The following is a 17,719-nucleotide window of genomic DNA, read 5'->3' as shown; positions in this document are numbered from 1 at the left end:
GAGGCCCCCCCAAGCAATGGATCCTGGAGTTAACTCCCCATTGAGGTGCATGGGCCAGCACACAATTCCTACGGCTGCCCAGGGTGACTGCATCTTGCCACAACCACGCTGCACAACCTATGCAAGCCACTAGTGGGCACAGGCTGGATTCCCAGGTTCCCCATGAGCTGCCGCATTAAGTCTCAGGGCAGCAAAGCTGAGAGACTGACCTTCCACATGGCCATTGCTCCTTCACTCAGCAGAACCACCAGCCACGAATCAGACCGACTGGAGCGTTTGCAATGTCAGAATTGCCTGCTTTTCCTGGGCCGGCTGCCAGCTTCCAGCTTCGAGCCGTGCAGTGAAGAGCTCGCTGTGATTCTTGGCAGGGCTGGGTTCACTCCGCGGACAGGCTACTGTAAGTCACATGGTGCAGGTGCTCGCTTCCTAAATCGCAGTCGGGTTGTTTGTGTGAAAGCCAGGCTCAGAGTTTGTGCATGTTCCTGGACTGTAGGGTAGGGTAGGGATCGCATTGGCACGGGGCAGAGAGCCCGTGTGTGTCTAGCCAGGAGGGGCGTGCGGAGAGCTGTTTTTCCGTTTGCTGTGCCGGGGTCGGGGGGAGGAATATGTGTGCACCCTGCTAGAGATCCTAAAGTGGGTCTGCTCCCGGCTTGCCTGGGTTAAAGAAAAGCATTGTGTCATTGTGACGTGTGGGGCTGTCTCCCGGTTACTCTCACCCCCACTAGAGTCAGGGCTGGCGTTTGTGCAGAGGCGCAAGGTTGGGAGCTGGGAGCCCTTCCCAAACGCTGGGTAACCCCTACCTGACATCGGTTAAGGCTGAATCTTAGCAATCACCCCTCCCTCTGTATGGAGCCTTCAAACTTCCCTCTCCCCTGGTGCCGGCTGCTCGGCTCAACCGTCTACCCCCTCAGGAGGCCTCTGCCCCGGCTCTGGCTAAAGGCTCGCACACAAGAGGCAGCCTCTGTTAGCAGCCTCCTGGACCAAGATGCTGGGAAATATCCCACCAGGGCAGCGTGTTTCCCTCCCGACGCCTGGGGCAATACGAGGAGCGTGAGATCACCACGGCTGACTGAAGGAAGCAAATCACAACACCACCCTTGTTACCTCCTGCACTGCAGCGTCGCCCCAAGTCCGGGAGGTTCACCTGGCAACAAGATTCCCGGCTTTCCAGATGCATGAAGTAAGTGCATCCTGCCGTGAAGTGCCCCACTCTCTCGGCAAGGCACTAGCGGGCAATTGATCCGACTGTGGCGACAAGCCCGAATCTGCGAAGCTAGAGCGGGAGGGAAGGAAGGGATTTTGCAATGCGCTATGGTGCAAGCGAGGGGCAGTGGAATCTTCACTGGGACCCCACCCCAGAGCTTAAAATACTTCAAAGGTACCAAAGTGATTCCAAACTTAATTAACAAAGGCTGAACTTTTCCCTTACCCCAGGTTAACTCCGCACTCGTGGTTTGCATAAAGTGTGGGACATGGTTGTAGCAGGATGTAGTCACCTTAGGCAGCTGGGGAATTCTGTGCTGCCCCATGGGCTTCAAAGGGGTGTCAACTCCAGAACCCACTGCTTGGGGGCCCTCACCAAGCCCACCCCAGCAGGGTTGTGTGTGTGATGGGAGGGGAAGAATACAGAAGGCTCAGCCACCCCTCTCAAGCCTCTGGGGTAGCTACGGGAGGGTCCCCCTGCTCTGCCTCTGTGGGAGGGCCCCCCTGCTAGTGCTCCTCCAAATGGTGGGTGAAACTCTGGGGCGGGGAGACAGTGAGGATTCACAAAGGACCTTGCATCATAGTGCACTTAAGGCCCTCGATTCCTGCAACCTGGCCTGTTGCACCCATGCAGAGTTCTCTAGGAAGTCACGGTCTCAAACTAGCCCTTCAGGGACCGTGGAGAGCAAACCCCCAGCTCTTTCTGCGGGCCTTTCCAGGCGTTCTGCCGAGTGAATGATTGCACAGCCGTTAAACAGAGCTCAGAGGGGAGCCTTCTTGTACCAGAGCCCCTTGACCAACTTCGGAGCTGGCTTCCTGAGGGCGGCGCTCCCGGCATCTGGGTGCAGTCAGAGGCGGCCTCTGGGGTGTGAGCCTGGAGGCAGAGTGGGGACAGACACATGCCGTCTGACTTGGCTGACGGTTGAGCAGAGCAGCCGGCACCAGGGGAGAGGGAAGTCGGATTGCTCCATACCCAGCGGGAGGGGTTCTTTGTTAAGACTCAGCCCTAATCGATGTCAGGCAGGGGTAGCCAGCGTCAGGGAAGGGGTCCCGGCTTCCAGCCCTGCCCCTCGGCCCTACCAGCCGCCCGCCCTCCTGGGCAGGGGGCTCACACTCAACAATCACACAAGGCTTTTCTCTAAGCCAGGCAAGCCAGGAGCAGACCCAGGTCAGGATCTCTAGCCGGGGGCTCACACGCTCCCTCCCCCCTGGCATAGCATAGAGCAGCACTGCTCTTCCCTCGCCCCGCCTGGCTAGACTCACACAGAGCCTCTGCCCCACGCCGGCCCTGCTTGGGTCAGTCCAGCCTGTCCGTGCTCTGCTCTGGTGCGGCGTGCCGTGGGTCGGGTACGTGGTCTTGGCTCCTGCCAGCAGCAGGTGGAGAGTTGACATGAGCCCCCCGTTGCCAGCGCCTGGCTCTCCTCCCTCTCTGCCCTCGCTCCGGGGACAGCTCCTCGCTCGCTCTTTGCTTTCTTTCTGCATTTCCCAGGCTGCTCCCCCATCTCCCCCCCATCTGCTCCTTCGCTCCCCAGGGTCAGAGTTAATTTGGTGCGTTTGATTGGCGCTGCCTCCCAATCCGGGGTGTGCAGGGCAGCAGGGAGGGGGGCCGGGGAAGGGGAAGGAGCTCTCTCCCCAGCTGCACACTGATGCTGGGTGGGATGGGAGCAGGAGGGATGCACTGAGTCAGCCTAGGGAGGGGGGCAGTCACTGCAGGGGGCCTTCGCTCCCTCCTCAGCTACTCCAAATTGCGTTTCGTTGGCGAGGTCCAACCCAGCGTCCAGCATTGGGAGGAAGCTGAACCTGTTCCCTCCAGGGCAGCTGTCCCAGCATGTCCTGGACAAGGAGCCCTCAGTGCGGGCTCTACCGGGCCGCATGCATCGGTGGGCAGTTCTCTCTGAATGCAGCAGCCCCTGGAATTCCCTGCTGCCCCCCAGGTCTCCCTCTGCACCTGGTAAGACCCAGGTCTTCTGCACAATGGCAGGGGTGGGGAGGGGCATTAAGATTTTGCTCTCACAGAGGGAAGTGAAGGGAAGTCCAGAGAGGTATTGCATCGGGGTGGGGTCCAGTGCCCACCCTCCTCCAACCCCTCCGTCCCTGTGCTGGGCCCAGGGGGAGTCCGTGCAGTGCACCCGAACCAACACTGGACCCAGAGGTAGCCCATGAGGGGGTGCGAAAGCCGAACCAGAATAAAATGATTGTTACCGTCTGGTGTCTGCTTAGTTATGGGGGGCTGGGAGGACCATCACTGCATGGGCTGGGTTCCCAGGTTCCCACGGGCTGCAGCATTGGGATCCGTGGCTGTAAAGCAGCGAGACTGAGCTTCCACAGGGCCACTGCCCATCGCTCAGCAGAAATACCAGATGTGAGTCAGACCGATTTGATTGGAACGTTTCTGACGTCGGAGTCGCCCGATTCTCCTGGGCTGGCTGCCAGCTTGGAGCTTACAGCTGTGCAGCAAACCGTGAGGACTGGCAGGGCTGGGTTCATTCAGCACACGCACCACGGTCGGTCACATGTTGTGAAGTACAGGCCCTCGCTTCCTCGACATCATAGAATACCAGGGTTGGAAGGGACCTCAGGAGGTCATCTAGTCCAACCCCCTGCTCAAAGCAGGACCAATCCCCACTTTTTGCCCTGATCCCTAAATGGCCCCCTCAAGGATTGAACTCGCAACCCTGGGTTTAGCAGGCCAATGCTCAAACCACTGAGCTATCCCTCCCTCCCCAATCATTCGGGTTGTTTGTGCGGAAACCAGGCTCGGTGTTCGTGTGTGTTCCTTTAGCACCCAGAGGCCCCCGTCGTGCCGGGCGTTGCACAGACGCACAGCGAGCGACAGTCCCTGCCCCGAAGAGCTAACGAACAGGAAGGATTATTATCCCTTACGGACGGATAGTTAGATAGATAGATAGACTAACACGGCTGTTACTCTGAGACGGATAGTTGAGGCCCAAAGAGAGGCAGTGACTGGCCCACGGTCGCCCAGGGAATCTGTGGCAGAGCTGGGGGTTGAATCCGGGTTTCCCACAGGCCAGTCCTGTGCGTTGACCCCCAAACCGTCCGTCCCCAGCAGGAACGAGCCATGCACATGTGTAGACTGACGCAGGAGGTGGGTTACTGGCCCCTTTGCCTGCCCTGGCTCTGAGGGACGGCATTCCCCAGCGCTGCAAACAGGTGTGACCGCCCCAGATTGTCTGACACGCCGGGGACTGAACTGGGTACTTCCAGGGCTAAAAGGTATGACCCACCGCTCCTTGAGCTAGAGTCAGGCTTATGGGTCACTACCTGTCATACACTTCAGTACTCTGCGGCTGGGCTCAGCTGGAGGGGCTGAGCAGCGGGTTACATTGGGTGTCTGGACCGAAGAACATGCAGGATGTATTTACCCCACTTCTCCTCCTCTCTCTCCCCCCAATGACTTCCAGGTGTCCTTCCTGCTGAGGGTTACACTCCCTTCTCCCCCTGCATCAATTGGGAGGGCAGCCGTGGTGTTCAGTAAACACTCAGCCAGCGCTTGCGGGACACTGGCTCTATGCAGGTTTTGGAGGGGCAGCCGTCTTAGTCTGTATCAGCAAAAACAGCGAGGAGGCCTCGTCGCACCTTAGAGACTGACACATTTATTTGAGCATAAGCTTTCGTGGGCTAAAACCCACTTCATCAGGTTGCCACAAGGACTCCTCCTTCTTTTGGCTTTATTCAGTGACCATGACCTTCTAGGGATCAGCTCTGCACAGTCTGAGAACTGCTTCCACTCAGCTCGTGCCAGGCCCTTTAAAGAGACACTTCCCCACAGCAATGTCTGCAAAGTGACTTTGCCCAGTCACTCTGCTCTCTGTGCAGGGCTCATTCTCCCCCATGTCCACCGTGCTGGGGGACATCTGCAGGCGCCCCATCATAGCAAGGAGCCGGGGGGAGGCTTTTAGGTGCACAGGGAAAGTGATCAGTGTGGGGGTTGCATGTCACTCAAGTCTCGCTCAATGAAAGGGTGATGGGAATACCCCGCTGTGCCCTGGTGCTGTGTTTGCAGCCCAATGAAGTAAACATGGTGAGAGTTGAGTCCTCTTTAGAACCCAATCTGAGCTGCCCTCTACAAACATGGGCAGCAGATATCTACCTCCACATCCGTGGCTGCCAAGTGGGAATCCCCGGCCATCATGTGGCTATCTAAAGACTTGCAGGGCTCTAGTCATCTTACCAGAAACTTGGGTCTTGTAATAAACGGGCTTGGCAGGCAGCCCAGACTTCAGTGTATATACCCAGCTTCTTCTTTAATTCTCCTTCTCCTTCTCATCTCGCTGTCCGGCGCTCCGCTGCTCGGGTGCTGCTGAGTGCCCTCTGCTTTCCAAAAGCCCGACACAGCCCCGGGCGTCTCCACCAAAGTAAGATGCACGTTTTATTGCAATAGAGAAAAAGGGAGCGATTCTCCGGTTGTTGCTGCGTGTCCGACTGAGCTGCCATCAGAGGTACGTCAAGGAACCTGGCTTGCAGCCCACTTCCACTGTACAGCTCTCATACATTGCGTGACTTAGAAAGTATTATAATTAAGATAAGTAGATCCTGAGGAAATGGCTAAACGGAAGCCTGTTCCCAATGTGGAAACTCATTAGGCTCCCAAGGGGTTGCTGTGAGAGGAAATCTCCCATTTATGAAGTGACAGATTGAGCACGATAAAGAAGCCCAGACCACTGCTTCTGGCAGGATGCCTGATTCTCTGCAGGGCACTTGCTCAGGGCTGTGGGCGCTGATGTACCCAGCTGGGCCCTGGCGTCCCTGTTAAAGCTGGGAGGGGTGAGACTGGCTGCTGCGTGCAGGGAGAGGGAGATTTTGTTGGTAGTTGAAGATCTATTTCTAAATCAGGTGCGAGGTGCAGTGTTTGAAATGGGGGAAGGGGGAATCATTCAAATCCAGCTGCACGGATTATAAAGTTTTTTGCTGTGGAGAGGCATTCTCTCCCTGCACCGTCTCACCTCTGCTACTCACACGCATTCCAGGTGGCAGTCAGTATTTCACGTCCTAGAGGCCAAGCCCCTTGTAAGTACCCTACAGACTAGATCCCCTCCCCACCACAACACATCGATCCAGCATGTGGGTGGGTGGGTCTCTGTGCGGTGCGTGCCTTCTTATGGCTGGGAGATGAGAGGAGTTGGTTTAGGAAGCAGGCAAGGTGCGCCCCTCTTTCTGTCTGCCTCTTTTCCTGTCCTGCAGTAATTGTATCAGGCCAGGAAGTTTGAGAACGAATGTGGCAACTCGTATGGGGTCCTTTGTCAGGGCTTGATCCAAGGTGTGCGATCCAAAAAGCTTCCCTTTCCTTATACTATTACATTGACAAGTGTGGGCAGGTGTTAAGTTAACTTGTTCCTGCCACATCATGCAGAGGGCAAATAATCTCGGTCTCATCTCTAGGGATTGTCATTCCCACCGCATACCCCCGTCCGCAATCTCACGACTGGCGTTTTTATTCTCTGAGATGCTTTGATCTCAATCAGAGGAGTGCTCATCTTTTCATCAGTTAACATCTTCCTGTTTTCCCGTATCCTCACCCGTTGTCATTCCCACCCGAGTTTCTAGTTGTCCAGTTCTGGCCAGATCATCAGCAATCTCACTCGGGTGTTGGAATCCATTGAACTGTCAATCTATTGCCTTACTTTCACATCCTCTGAGCCTGCTTATGAACTGCCTTCTCAATCCATCTCCTTGCAATGACTTCTCCTTTAGGGTGAGAGCCACCCCTGGACAGAGAGCCCCTGAGTGAATCTCTCTTCATGCTCTGTACAGTGCTGCCCTCTCTAGCAGGAGTCCTGGGGCTTCTCTTTCTTTCCCCCTTTGCCCAGAAGTTGTTACACCCACATACATTTTTGATTCAATAATTAAAATGCAACTAAATGGTTCCTAACTGAATGAGTCAGATGCACAGAATCAGCAGCTCAGTCTCTTTCGGGAGTGGGGTGGGCGGCAATGTCTGCAGGGTGAATTTTCTCCAATCAGTTTGCTGTCTGGCAGGGCTCCCCTACACCATGTCCCTGATGGTGGAGGTGTCAGCAGGGCCGCACCCCCGATAGTTGGAACATAAGGGAAGGGGTTTAACGTGCATGTGGCCAGGAGATTGAGGGCAATTTCGTCAGTGAAGGTGAGGCAGGAATATACTTTGAGGTCAGGTCATTTGGAAGTCACATAGCACTAATGCCTCATAACATTTTAAGCCACCGAGGGCATGGTTGGAAGTCCAAAGAGTTGCAGATCGCTGGAGGGTGAGTCATTCGCAATGTGTAATAACCAGACATCCCTCAAATCCCACATAAGGCCTTGAAGTGGGATTTAAGTGTTGCCTAGCCCTTGCCCAGCTTAAATTTCATCCTGAGTGAAGACCCCAGTAGCAGGATTCTGGCACTTGTCTTTCCCTCTTAGCCAAGAGCCCTTTACACTGACACTTTGGATTCAAGAATTAGAATGCAGCGAAATGATTCCTGAGTGAAGGAATTGCCTGCAGAGCTCCAGCACCTCAGTTCCTTGGCATCTTTTTCTTATTTAGAGGAAGGATCACCTCATGGTTAGGGCACTAGCTAGGCCTTGGGACACCCAGCTTCAATCCCCTGCTCCACCACAGACTTCTTGAGTGACCTTGGGCAAGTCACTTAGCCTCTCTGTGGCTCAGTTTCCCCATCTGTACAAGACGGGTAACAGCATTTCCCTATCTCACAGGGATGTTGGGAGGGTCAGTACTTGTTAAGCACTTGGGATCTATTAATGAAAAGCACTAGATAAGAAATGGGTGTTATCTTGTTAGAGATGTGTTAATTTGTATTATTAAATATTATTAATTATTATTATTATTTATTTCTATGGCTGTAGCACCCAAAGGCCCAAATGGGGGTGCAGGGTGCCCTTTGTGCTGCGCACTGTCAAACAGATTATAGGGTTGAATTGATCCAGCCCCACTGAAGTCCATGTGAGTTTTATAAGGGCTCCTCTACACAGGGAAATTGACAGCAGTAGCTATTCTGGACAGCATGTGGACACTCTCTTCTGGAACAAAAGTCACCTTATTCTGGAATAATTAGTGCAAAATCCCAAGTAGAGTAATTCTTCTGGAATAAAATCCTTTTTTTATTCCACAGTACCGTCTGCCAGCGGAGCTGGTCTGAAATAGCGTATTCTGAAATGGTAATTCTGGTCAATTTCCCCATGTAGCCAAGCGCTGAGTGTTGAAAAGCGTAGCTGAGTCACAGAGAAGCTGTTGGCAGTGACTGAGCTGGAAGAGATAGTTTACAGCTGTGATGTAACACGCACCACAATTATCCATGGTTCGCCTCACAGGAGCTTGGAAGTTTATAGACATAGGTATCTGCTGCCCGGGCTGCTCCAGCAGTAGGAAGCTCAGCCGAATTTGACTGAGTGACACAATTACACAGCCATCCATGGTGTGTTTAAGTGGGCGTAGTGAGCTCTGAAATACACTCCTGCTTCCTAGGGTCTTTCTCCAGGAGCCAGATCACTATTAATTTATAGTTCAGTAGCATGTGGTCAGGGATCAGGGCCCCCAAATTCAAGTCTGACTGCCACATCCAAAGAAGGCGTGGGGTTTATTTCCTATTATGTGGTGGTTACAATAACAGAGCCATCATGAAATAGCTACAAGAAGAGTCCCCAGTGTATTTGTGGGTTATGCTCTGATTTTGGTGACTGTCTGGCTCTTATTCTGCACTCTTCATTTAATTAATGGAAAACTTCTTTATGCTCTAGTTTTCTTTCACTCAAGTGTGCTCTGACATGGACAGAATGGGGAACAGCTTCAGGAAGCCCAGGCACAATGAAGAGCAGGTGGGAGATATGCTACACAATGTTTCCAATCAGGTGCTGACAGAGCAGCCTCGAGGTATATTTGTCTTCTGTTTGCTCTTGTTCTTAACCAGTTTCCTAGGGAGCCATCTCAGCATAGTCTGGTGACACTGTAACCCACTGGTTCTCGTTCTCCTTAATAGCACTAGAGGATAACAACTTACAACTTCTGTAAGCTAAGTTTTTTCCATTAGTTCAATTAAGAGCATTCCAGGCTTTCTAGTGTAGTAGGGTCCCTGGTTTAAACCCTGCTAGTGATCCATGCTGGTAGAGTGAGTGTTACAGTCTTTTACATCACTGGAGGATAACAGCCTACAGTTGCTGCTGTCTTGTGGGTTTAATTCTTTAAATCAAGTAGTCGAAACAGCCGCTTTAAGAGCTAAAGGTCCTGGGTTAAAACCCTGCTGTTGGGAGTGGGTGTCACATCCCCCACCCCAGAAGCTGGTCTACTAGAGGATAATAACCTACTACTGCTGCCATCCATTGGAGTTACTTCTTTAGCTCAAGTGGTAGAGGCCAATGTTCTCAGTGTTGTAGGTCACGGTGCTCAACCCCTGCTACAGACACAGGTCAGGGGGAGTCATTTCAGCCCCTTCCATCCTGCCGCATCAACTTCATTTTAAAAGCTGCACAAAAGTGAGGGTGGAGCAAAACCTGCGCTTATTGGGCCAGATCCTGGACCCCCCCCCCTTCTAGCTGCTAGATGGTGCAAACCTACCCAAAGTGGGCAGCTGGGAGTTTAGCTTGTGGAGCTGCTCCTAGTCGTCTGCCCAACAAGGGAGGGGAGGCTGCCAGAGGCAGGAAGGGGTGGGGCTGGAGCACAGTATCCTCCGGAGACCCTATTCCAGTGAAGTGGCCATAGGGACTGCTACTTCCAGCGTAACTTAAAAGCTCCTTGGGGGTCAATGCAGTCAGATTCCCAACTGGTGTGAATCGGGCGTCGCTCCCCTGGAGTCAAAGTGTCATGCTCTCCCTTTCTAAGAAAAACTGCCTCTTCCCTTCACGCATTTCCCTTCCCCGGTTCTTGTCAAAAGGCCCAGAGACAATGAAATATGCATGACTCGTGTCACAGAAAAAAAGACAAGCCCTCAAAAACTTGCAAATAGGAAATTCTCACAATTTCAGTAGCCACAGGGTCAGCCAGGATGAAAACCAGAAATCTGGTAGGTCTGTCATCTACCCACTGAGCCAAACTACCCGTGAAGCTTGTCAGTCCTATATATGTGCCAGTTTTCCTCTGTGTCTTCAGCCTTGCGTCTCTTTTCAGCGTGGTCTATCTAATTTTCTAGTTCCTTTTACACGGTTCCATTGCCATAGCGTTCAAGTATCTCACAGATGCTTTCTCGCTGAGTGATCTATCTAGGCAGCTTACGTATTGTATGTGGCCTCCTGCTAATGTAGTGTCATGGCTCCTTACAATTGTCACTGTATTGATCCTCACAACCCCGCTGTGAGGTTAAGGAAGTTACACGTGGGGAACTGAGGCCAAGGGAGACAAGGGGCCAGATCCACCTAGGGACTTAAGCGTTGCAAAGCGGAGCGTCGTATCGCCCCACTTTTAGGTGCCTAGAAAAATCACTGGGATCCGCCAAGCCTGGGTTAGGAGCCTCGGCTTCCTGTACAATGCATGGGGGGAGAGGGGCACCTCAGAATGGGACCCACAAAAGGCAGCCCATTAGACAGGGAGACACCTAAGCTAGCCCATAGAAGATGCTGAGCAGGGGCGTGTCCCCAGTCCTGCCCCCTCACGGAGTTCAACATCTAGGCCAGGTTGTCAGGAGGTGCCTCTCTCTGCTAGCGATCCACAGCTGGGGGCCCCTCTCCTGGCGCCAGGTGGCTGGGGTGCCCAAGTTGTTTTTGATACTCACCTGGAATGTGGGAGACTCCCCTTCAAATCCTCCTCTGGCTGATTTGAACAGGGATCTGCTGCCTATCAGGTGAGGGCCTAACCACGGGGCTAAGGAGTCCCTCTCACATGGTCTCTGACCCATTTAAGGGTTCGATTATTTAAAAATGCACAATGTCACCAAGCGAGATGTGCATCAGAATATCCCATCGCTCAATGGGTTGGGAACCCACTGGAGAGGTAGCTGAGCCCTGTTCAAATCCCTTTGTGGGGGAACGTGTACCGGGGTCCCCTATATGCTAGGTGAGTATCTTAACCACTAGGCTAAAGAGAGGTCTTCTTCCTCTAGGTGGCCTCTGAGCACACGTACTGGATCAGACAAGTTAGGCGGAGGGGCACTGGTCGTTCCTCTGGTTTTGAATCACTCTGGAGTTTAGGCATGAGTTAGGTGTCTGGGTGCCTAGACTGACAGTGCCCATTCCCATAGGCAGAAACACAGACACTTACCCTAGGTGCTGAATTAGTTTAGGCATCTGCAGGGTTAGACGCAGCAGAGCAGGGGTTTTGTGCATCACAGCAGTACCTGAACCTTGGATTTAGGTGCCTAATCCCAGATTAAGGCAGCTACGTCACTTTGTGGATCCTGACTGAAGTGACTGGGCTAGCCGGACCCTGCGTCTGATCCAGGATGGCTATTTCTATGTTCAAAGGTGCTGATACCCTCCTTGGCCTCAGTGGGAGCCCAGACTGCTGGAAATCAGCTTCTTGTTTAGATGCCTGACTGTGGATACTGGAGTCTGGCTTAAGCATCCAAGTTTGAAAACTTTGGCCTGAAATCAGCAAACAGCATAAGCCATCCTTTCCAAATTCTACCGCTCCGGTCACCTTCCTGGCCTACCATTCTGACCCCGTCATCCTCGCTAGCCACTGCCTCTGTTCTGTAGCCAAGCTCTTAATATCTGTGATGATCCAAAGTTTGATCCCTCATCGTCTCTTCCCGAATGGCACAGGGAATGTAAACAGCTGCTTTAATTTTTCAGCTCAGCCTCTGGCCGGGGCCAAGAACTGGTTTCGATTCGCCATCGGATTCATGGCAGTTCTGAGCATCATCATTTCCCTAGTTGTAGCTTTGGCAGGTGAGTTCTCCACCCCTGGCTCTTTGCTCCGGTTCCCCTGCAGCTCTGTCTCACTCATGATCTCCGGTCTGATTACAAGCACTGGCTCAGCTTCTCTCTGATTATTTCTGGGGCTCCCAACACCTTGGAGTGGCTATCACCCTGCTTTTCTGCAGGGCTCTCCCTACATTAAACTCCCCCAGTCACTCCCATAGCAGAATGCATGTCACCTGCACATGCCAAGGTTCTCAGTTGGCATTAATCGGGGTAGCTTCCTTGACACTGGGAGGCAGTGTGGCCTAGTAAATAGGGCACTGGACTGGGACACAGGAGACTTGGGTTTTATTCTTGTCTCTGCCACTAGCCAGCTGGTGACCTTGAGCAAGTCACTTCATGCCTGTGTACCTCAGTTTTCCCATTTGTAAAATGGGGATCCTGATCTCCCTTTGCAAAGTGCTTTGAGCTGTGTGAATGAAAAGTGTTTAGAAGAGCGAGATATTATTATTATTCAGTGGCGCTCGGCTGCTTGACTGAGGGGCTGGCCCTTTGTCTATAGAACATGCTCCATTAAGCAATGCAAAAACCTATAACAACACAACCTCCAGGCTGAAAAGTTAAAGAAACGGGTCATAAATAAAGGCATGAGCAGGGCTTAAATTCAGCCTGAGCTGTCCAGAGTGGAGCTCTGATAAATATTTTCAAAGGCTCGAGCTCCGGTGCCCTCTGTGGGCCAGAAGCCCAGAGCCTCAGGAAATACAGTATGAGAATTTAAACCCTGGGCATGAGACAACTGAGCTATGACTCTCATGATCCCATTCTCTTCTGTGGCCCAGATTACATCTCCCATGATAGATCATTGCCAGGGACTCCCATGATGCACTTCCACCCTTCTCCAAAAGGGGAAAAAAACCATGATGAGATCATGGGAAATATAGTCCAACCAGGGAGCCTGGCTTATAGAGGAGAATGGGAGCATGAGGCACCTGGACTACAACTCCCATGAGGCACTGTGGTGGCATATTTGTCTTTTTGCTGAGTTTCTCACTATTCCAATTTTCACCAAAAATATCAATGAATTTCCACAGGGGGGAATTGCTGACCAGTTTAACTAGAGAAGGCTGGTGTAAATCAACATAGCTCTGTTTACATTGCTAGCTTGCATCAGCTGAGGATCTGAAACCAAACCTTTAAGAGAGACCAGTCCAATCTCCAGGCAAATGATGGAGAATCTGCCCCCGTCCCATAGGGAGTTACTCTGATGGTCACTCTCCCTGACTGTTAAAAAGTTGCATTTTATTTCCAGCTTGACTGGAAATATCAGCCCATCTCAGGTCATTCTGATGCTCTCATAGCCCCAACTCTGACCAGAAAATCACTTCCCCGGCCCTTTAGCTCCCTCCCTGCTGCTGTTGGGGATTACACCATGGCTGCTTTGCTGGACTGAAAGGGTTAAATTTGGGTTCATTTTGTTCTCCTTTTACTGCTTTCCTAGCAGATGAAGGAAACATCGAGGTGAGTCGAGTTTTCACAGTTCTCAGCTAGTTGGTACATTACACAGCTTTGCTCAGTATAACTGCCCAGGCTCAGACACCTGTGATCTGGCCATTCCACATCAGAGTATAAGGGGAACATGGGACTAGCTCCCATCCATCTCATGCACAAGTCACAAGGCAGTGAAATTCCTGCTGCTTTACCTGTCCAGGCTTCTTGCACCTCTTCTCGGCCAGAGAGTGCAGTCAAGAGGGGCTGGTAGACGAATCCATGCTTAACCTCAGAGGCATTAGCCTGCAGGGGTGATGTGATAAATGGTTGGGCTGTGACCAGGCCCTGTGAATCCTCTTTGTTTGGGGTGGAGAATGGTGTGGTTGTGATCTTCCGACATAGTCTGCTATGAGCTACAATCCAGAATAACTCCATGCGGTTCCGCGGAGTGACTCTGGATTTACACCAGGATAACAGATCAGAATCTGTCCCAGGCATCATTGACTTCGGTGGGATCACTCTACATTTACATCAGCGTCACTGAGATCAGAATCCACACCTGGATCCACGGACTCCGGTTTTCCCTCCAAGTCAATGAGATCAGAATCCAGTCCTGACGCCAGCGGTTAGACCCGCAGTTCCCGTAGCTTCTTTCTTGTATCTTGAGTGACACAGAGTGGTTGATTCTATGAGATACAGGTGCTGATGCCCTGCTGCTGGGGCAGTACCCCAGGCCCTGATTTCCTATATAAACATGGGTAATTGAATCTGCTTTGGGATCAGTTTTATCTGCAGTATCGATCACTTTAATTTCAAATGCCAACTTTCCTGCCTGTAACTCAGAGCAACAAGTGCAGTTTACAAGATGGGCTTGGACTCAGAAGAAGTGGGGTCTGTTCTCAGCTCTGACAGTCTGCTGGGTGACCTTGGGCCAGTCACTTCCCCGCCATGTGACTCAGTTTTCCCATCTGTAAAATGGGAATAATGGCACTGAATTTCTTTATAAGGAGCCTTGAGATCTACAGATGAAGTGCTGGGTAAGAGCTAGGATTATTCCTAGAAACACATGTCTGTGTGTGTGTGTGGGGGGGGGCAATTAAAACAGACAGTGGGGAGCGGAGAATGCCTAACCACTCTGCTATTTGCTTTCAGTAGTAGCCTCCAAGCATCATTCCTCTCCTCTGGACCTTCCTGCTGCCGCGTGCCCAGATGACTGGATTGGCTACCGAGGAAAATGCTACCTTTTCTCAAAGGCTCACGGGACCTGGAACGAAGGCCAGAGCACCTGCTCTTCACTCAATGCCTCCCTGGCTGTGATTGACACCCCGCAAGACCTGGTAAGGCAGAGATCCGGCTTCTTTGTGGGATGCAGTTAGGCAGATGTGGCAGAGCAGACAATGATGGAATGAGGCCTGTCCTGCTCCGGGGAACCGGTGCTGGGAGCTCAGACAATGAAAGCTGAGGGTTAGATGATTTCCTGGATCACATAACAGTTCTCCCTTTGTCTACTTAGACTGTGAGCTCTTCGGGGTAGGACTATCTCTCCCTGGGTGTCTGGGCAGCGCCCGGCACAACGGGGCCGTGATCTCGGCTGGGGCAGGGACTGTCACTGTGTATCTATGCAACACCCAGTGGGACCCCAATATTAGTTGGGGCTACCGCCATACACAAATAATAGATTCCCATAGTTTATGTTCAAGGTTATTATGAATCAGCTCCTTAAGCGTGCCTGACACATTGATCTGCCCACAGTCCAGATTTGGGTCAGTTCTGATCTCTCCCAGCAAGGAATTCTACAGCTGAGGTCAGGGCACTGGTCCCAGTCTGTGTCTGTCCAGCTGTCTTGGAGAGTGGAGCAGCCTGCAGGGAAGGGCTTTGTAGGCAAGGCCCGGAGGCCTGATTCCCCATTAGCATCTTGTAGAGGCTCTGCACCCAGCCCCACCAGCTCCACCTTGCAGGGAGATTCTCAAGGGGCTGTCCGTACCTGCTTTAAGGGACCCTCATGCTGCCCAGTGTGGCCTGAGCGTAACTGACAATCAGATCCCAGGAGGACTTTCCTTTTCTCCTTCAGTGAATGACGAGTTTGCTGTCCCCAGTGTGCTGTGAGAGTCATCCCGGACATTTCTCCCTTTGTTGGTTTTAAAGGATTTCCTGCAGCAACATAAAGGCTCCCCTGCATGCTGGATCGGCCTCTGGAGGAGGGACCCGGCCCAGCCCTGGAAATGGGTGGATGGTACAGAATTCAACAACCGCCTGTGAGTGCTTTCTGCTAAAAGCCCGCTCACGGTTGAGTCAGAAGTTAGGGCTCTCATCTGGTAGAGCTGACAATCCTTTCCTCCAGGGGTGTCTCCTTCATTTTGTGCAGAGGGTCCGAGCCCTTCTCTGAGCACAGCCCGTTGGGCACACATTTAGCAATCTCGTTCTCTGGACTCCTGTAAATCAATTGTGGCACCTTGTGTGGGAAGATATGGCCCCGTGTAACAACACCCTGGCTGGGATTGAGCTGCGGATCTCTGGCTGTAAAACACAAGTCTCTACAGCTCGAGCTAAAGAAGGCTGTTAAAAGGCAGGAGCAGACTTATAAGCCTTTCACTGGGTCCCGCTCCTAGCGAGGGATAAAAACCTGCACTGGGCAAGTCCCATTTCCCCCTGCACTCCATGCAGTGATTTCACACCAGGGAAAACCGGTTGTAAAATGCTTCCATGCAGATTCAGCCACTTTCCAGTGGTGAAAATGACCATGCAAGGGGCAGGGCCACATAGAATGGGCCTGAAGCCCTTTACAGATCGAGCTGGGTGAAACTCTTGGGCTCAAACCATTTAGGAACACAGCAATGTTTGGCCCTGTCACGTTCACTAGATTGCTCATTGAAGGGAAAAAAAAACCTAAAAAAAAAAAAATCAAAATGTTCTGGTTTCAAACAAATTTTCCCTGCAAACTGTCCTTTAATTTTATTTTTTTTTCAAATTCAAAACTTTAAAAAACTAGCTGCCAGCCACATAAAACATTTCAATTTTTGTCAAAACGAAACATTGTTTGACCCAAAGTGAGGTTTTCTTTTATTTTATGAAATTGCTAAAGTACCCGAAAATCTGTTAATTTACCCCCTTTATGGGTCTGAATGGTTCTTGCGCTGATAAATATCCCTAGTGTAGAAAAGGCTTCTGTGACAGTCTCTCATGGGAAAATCTGTTAAGCATGGATCAGTGCTCTAGCCTGAACAGAGGTTCCCTGAATCCAGCCTCATGCCTTACCCAGAAGGCCATTCTCTCCAGCACAGCTGCTTAGATTTTCCCAGAATGCACCGTTACAGGTCAGCCTGTGCTGTGGGAGTGTCCATGCAAATATAGTGACACATGGTCTGTGAACACCATTTAACCGGGTCAGTTATAACCAGCTCTGATGAGAGAACCGTAACTTGGTTGGTTTTTACCGATTAATTGTATTGTGGGAGCCTCATTCATGGAGCAGGACCCCCATTGCGCTAGGCGCTGTACAAACCTAGAACAAAGATGGGCCCTGCCCTCGTAGACCGGATCTGCGAGTGCAGCAATTACACAGAGGGTCCCGTGTTTGGATGCTTCCTGTGTGATGCAGCTGATGAGTGACTCTCCCTCCATTGTAGGTTCAAAGTGGAAGGAGACGGACTATATGTATATCTCAACGAACGGCCCAGCAGCTCATTGGGCCATACCAACATGCAACCGATCTGCAGCCAGCCGGACGAACTGGCAAAGAGGAAACAAAATGGGGCCCTGCAAGCTTCGCTGGAGTGAAGCAAATCCCCTCTCTTCCGCGGTCACTGCTGCTTCCTATATTACAGACATTGAATATAGCTGCTTTAAGTGCCATACTCAGCTCAACCTTAACTCCGGAGCTAGGAGAGCAATTCCAGACACAGGGCTCTACCGCGGGAGTGGGCGGGCGAGGTTCTGTGGCCTGCAGTGAGCAGGTCAGACTGGATGGCCATGATGGGCCCTTCTGGCCTAAAAGTCTAGGAGTTTAATTAAACCATTGCTCAGAGCCCCCTGCCAAGTTCAGGGCCCGCTGGGAGCTGCACGTTCACCGTGAAGAGACGGTCCCTGCCGCAAACTGCTTACAAGCTGGCTAAGGCCTGCTCCACCCAGATTTTGTACAGGTTTAACTAGGCTGGCAAATGTTGGGCTTTTATTGGTAAAAGTCGATTTCACCGTATATACACACACACATATTCCCACAACTATGAACATTTAAATAGAA

The 17,719-nt window shown here is 51.9% G+C and overlaps 1 protein-coding gene across 1 annotated transcript; it reads left to right on the top strand.

Moving 5' to 3' along the window:
- Positions 1–285: 285 nt before the first annotated feature.
- Positions 286–17,299, top strand: LOC311530316 (C-type lectin domain family 2 member D-like). The gene is made up of 5 exons (XM_084646762.1): positions 286–397; positions 11,923–12,018; positions 14,632–14,816; positions 15,625–15,734; positions 17,106–17,299. The coding sequence occupies exons 2-5, from the start codon at positions 11,973–11,975 to the stop codon at positions 17,254–17,256; spliced, it is 492 nt and encodes a 163-aa protein (XP_084502888.1). The 5' UTR covers positions 286–397; positions 11,923–11,972; the 3' UTR covers positions 17,257–17,299.
- Positions 17,300–17,719: the final 420 nt, after the last annotated feature.

Source organism: Lepidochelys olivacea, assembly GCF_965140295.1.
Source record: "Lepidochelys olivacea isolate rLepOli2 genome assembly, chromosome: 14".
NCBI classification, from domain to species: Eukaryota; Metazoa; Chordata; order Testudines; family Cheloniidae; genus Lepidochelys; species Lepidochelys olivacea.
The sequence above is the reverse complement of the archived record's forward strand: the minus strand, read 5'-3'. Positions and strand labels throughout refer to the sequence as shown.

What these genes read in the sequence shown, in the direction of transcription:
- LOC311530316 (XM_084646762.1), top strand. Translation starts at nt 11,973, where the DNA reads ATGGCAGTTCTGAGCATCATCATTTCCCTAGTTGTAGCTTTGGCAG. An exon ending in TTGACACCCCGCAAGACCTG is followed by an intron (nt 14,817 to 15,624) that starts GTAAGGCAGAGA and finishes TTGGTTTTAAAG; the next exon opens with GATTTCCTGCAGCAACATAA. An exon ending in ACAGAATTCAACAACCGCCT is followed by an intron (nt 15,735 to 17,105) that starts GTGAGTGCTTTC and finishes CCTCCATTGTAG; the next exon opens with GTTCAAAGTGGAAGGAGACG.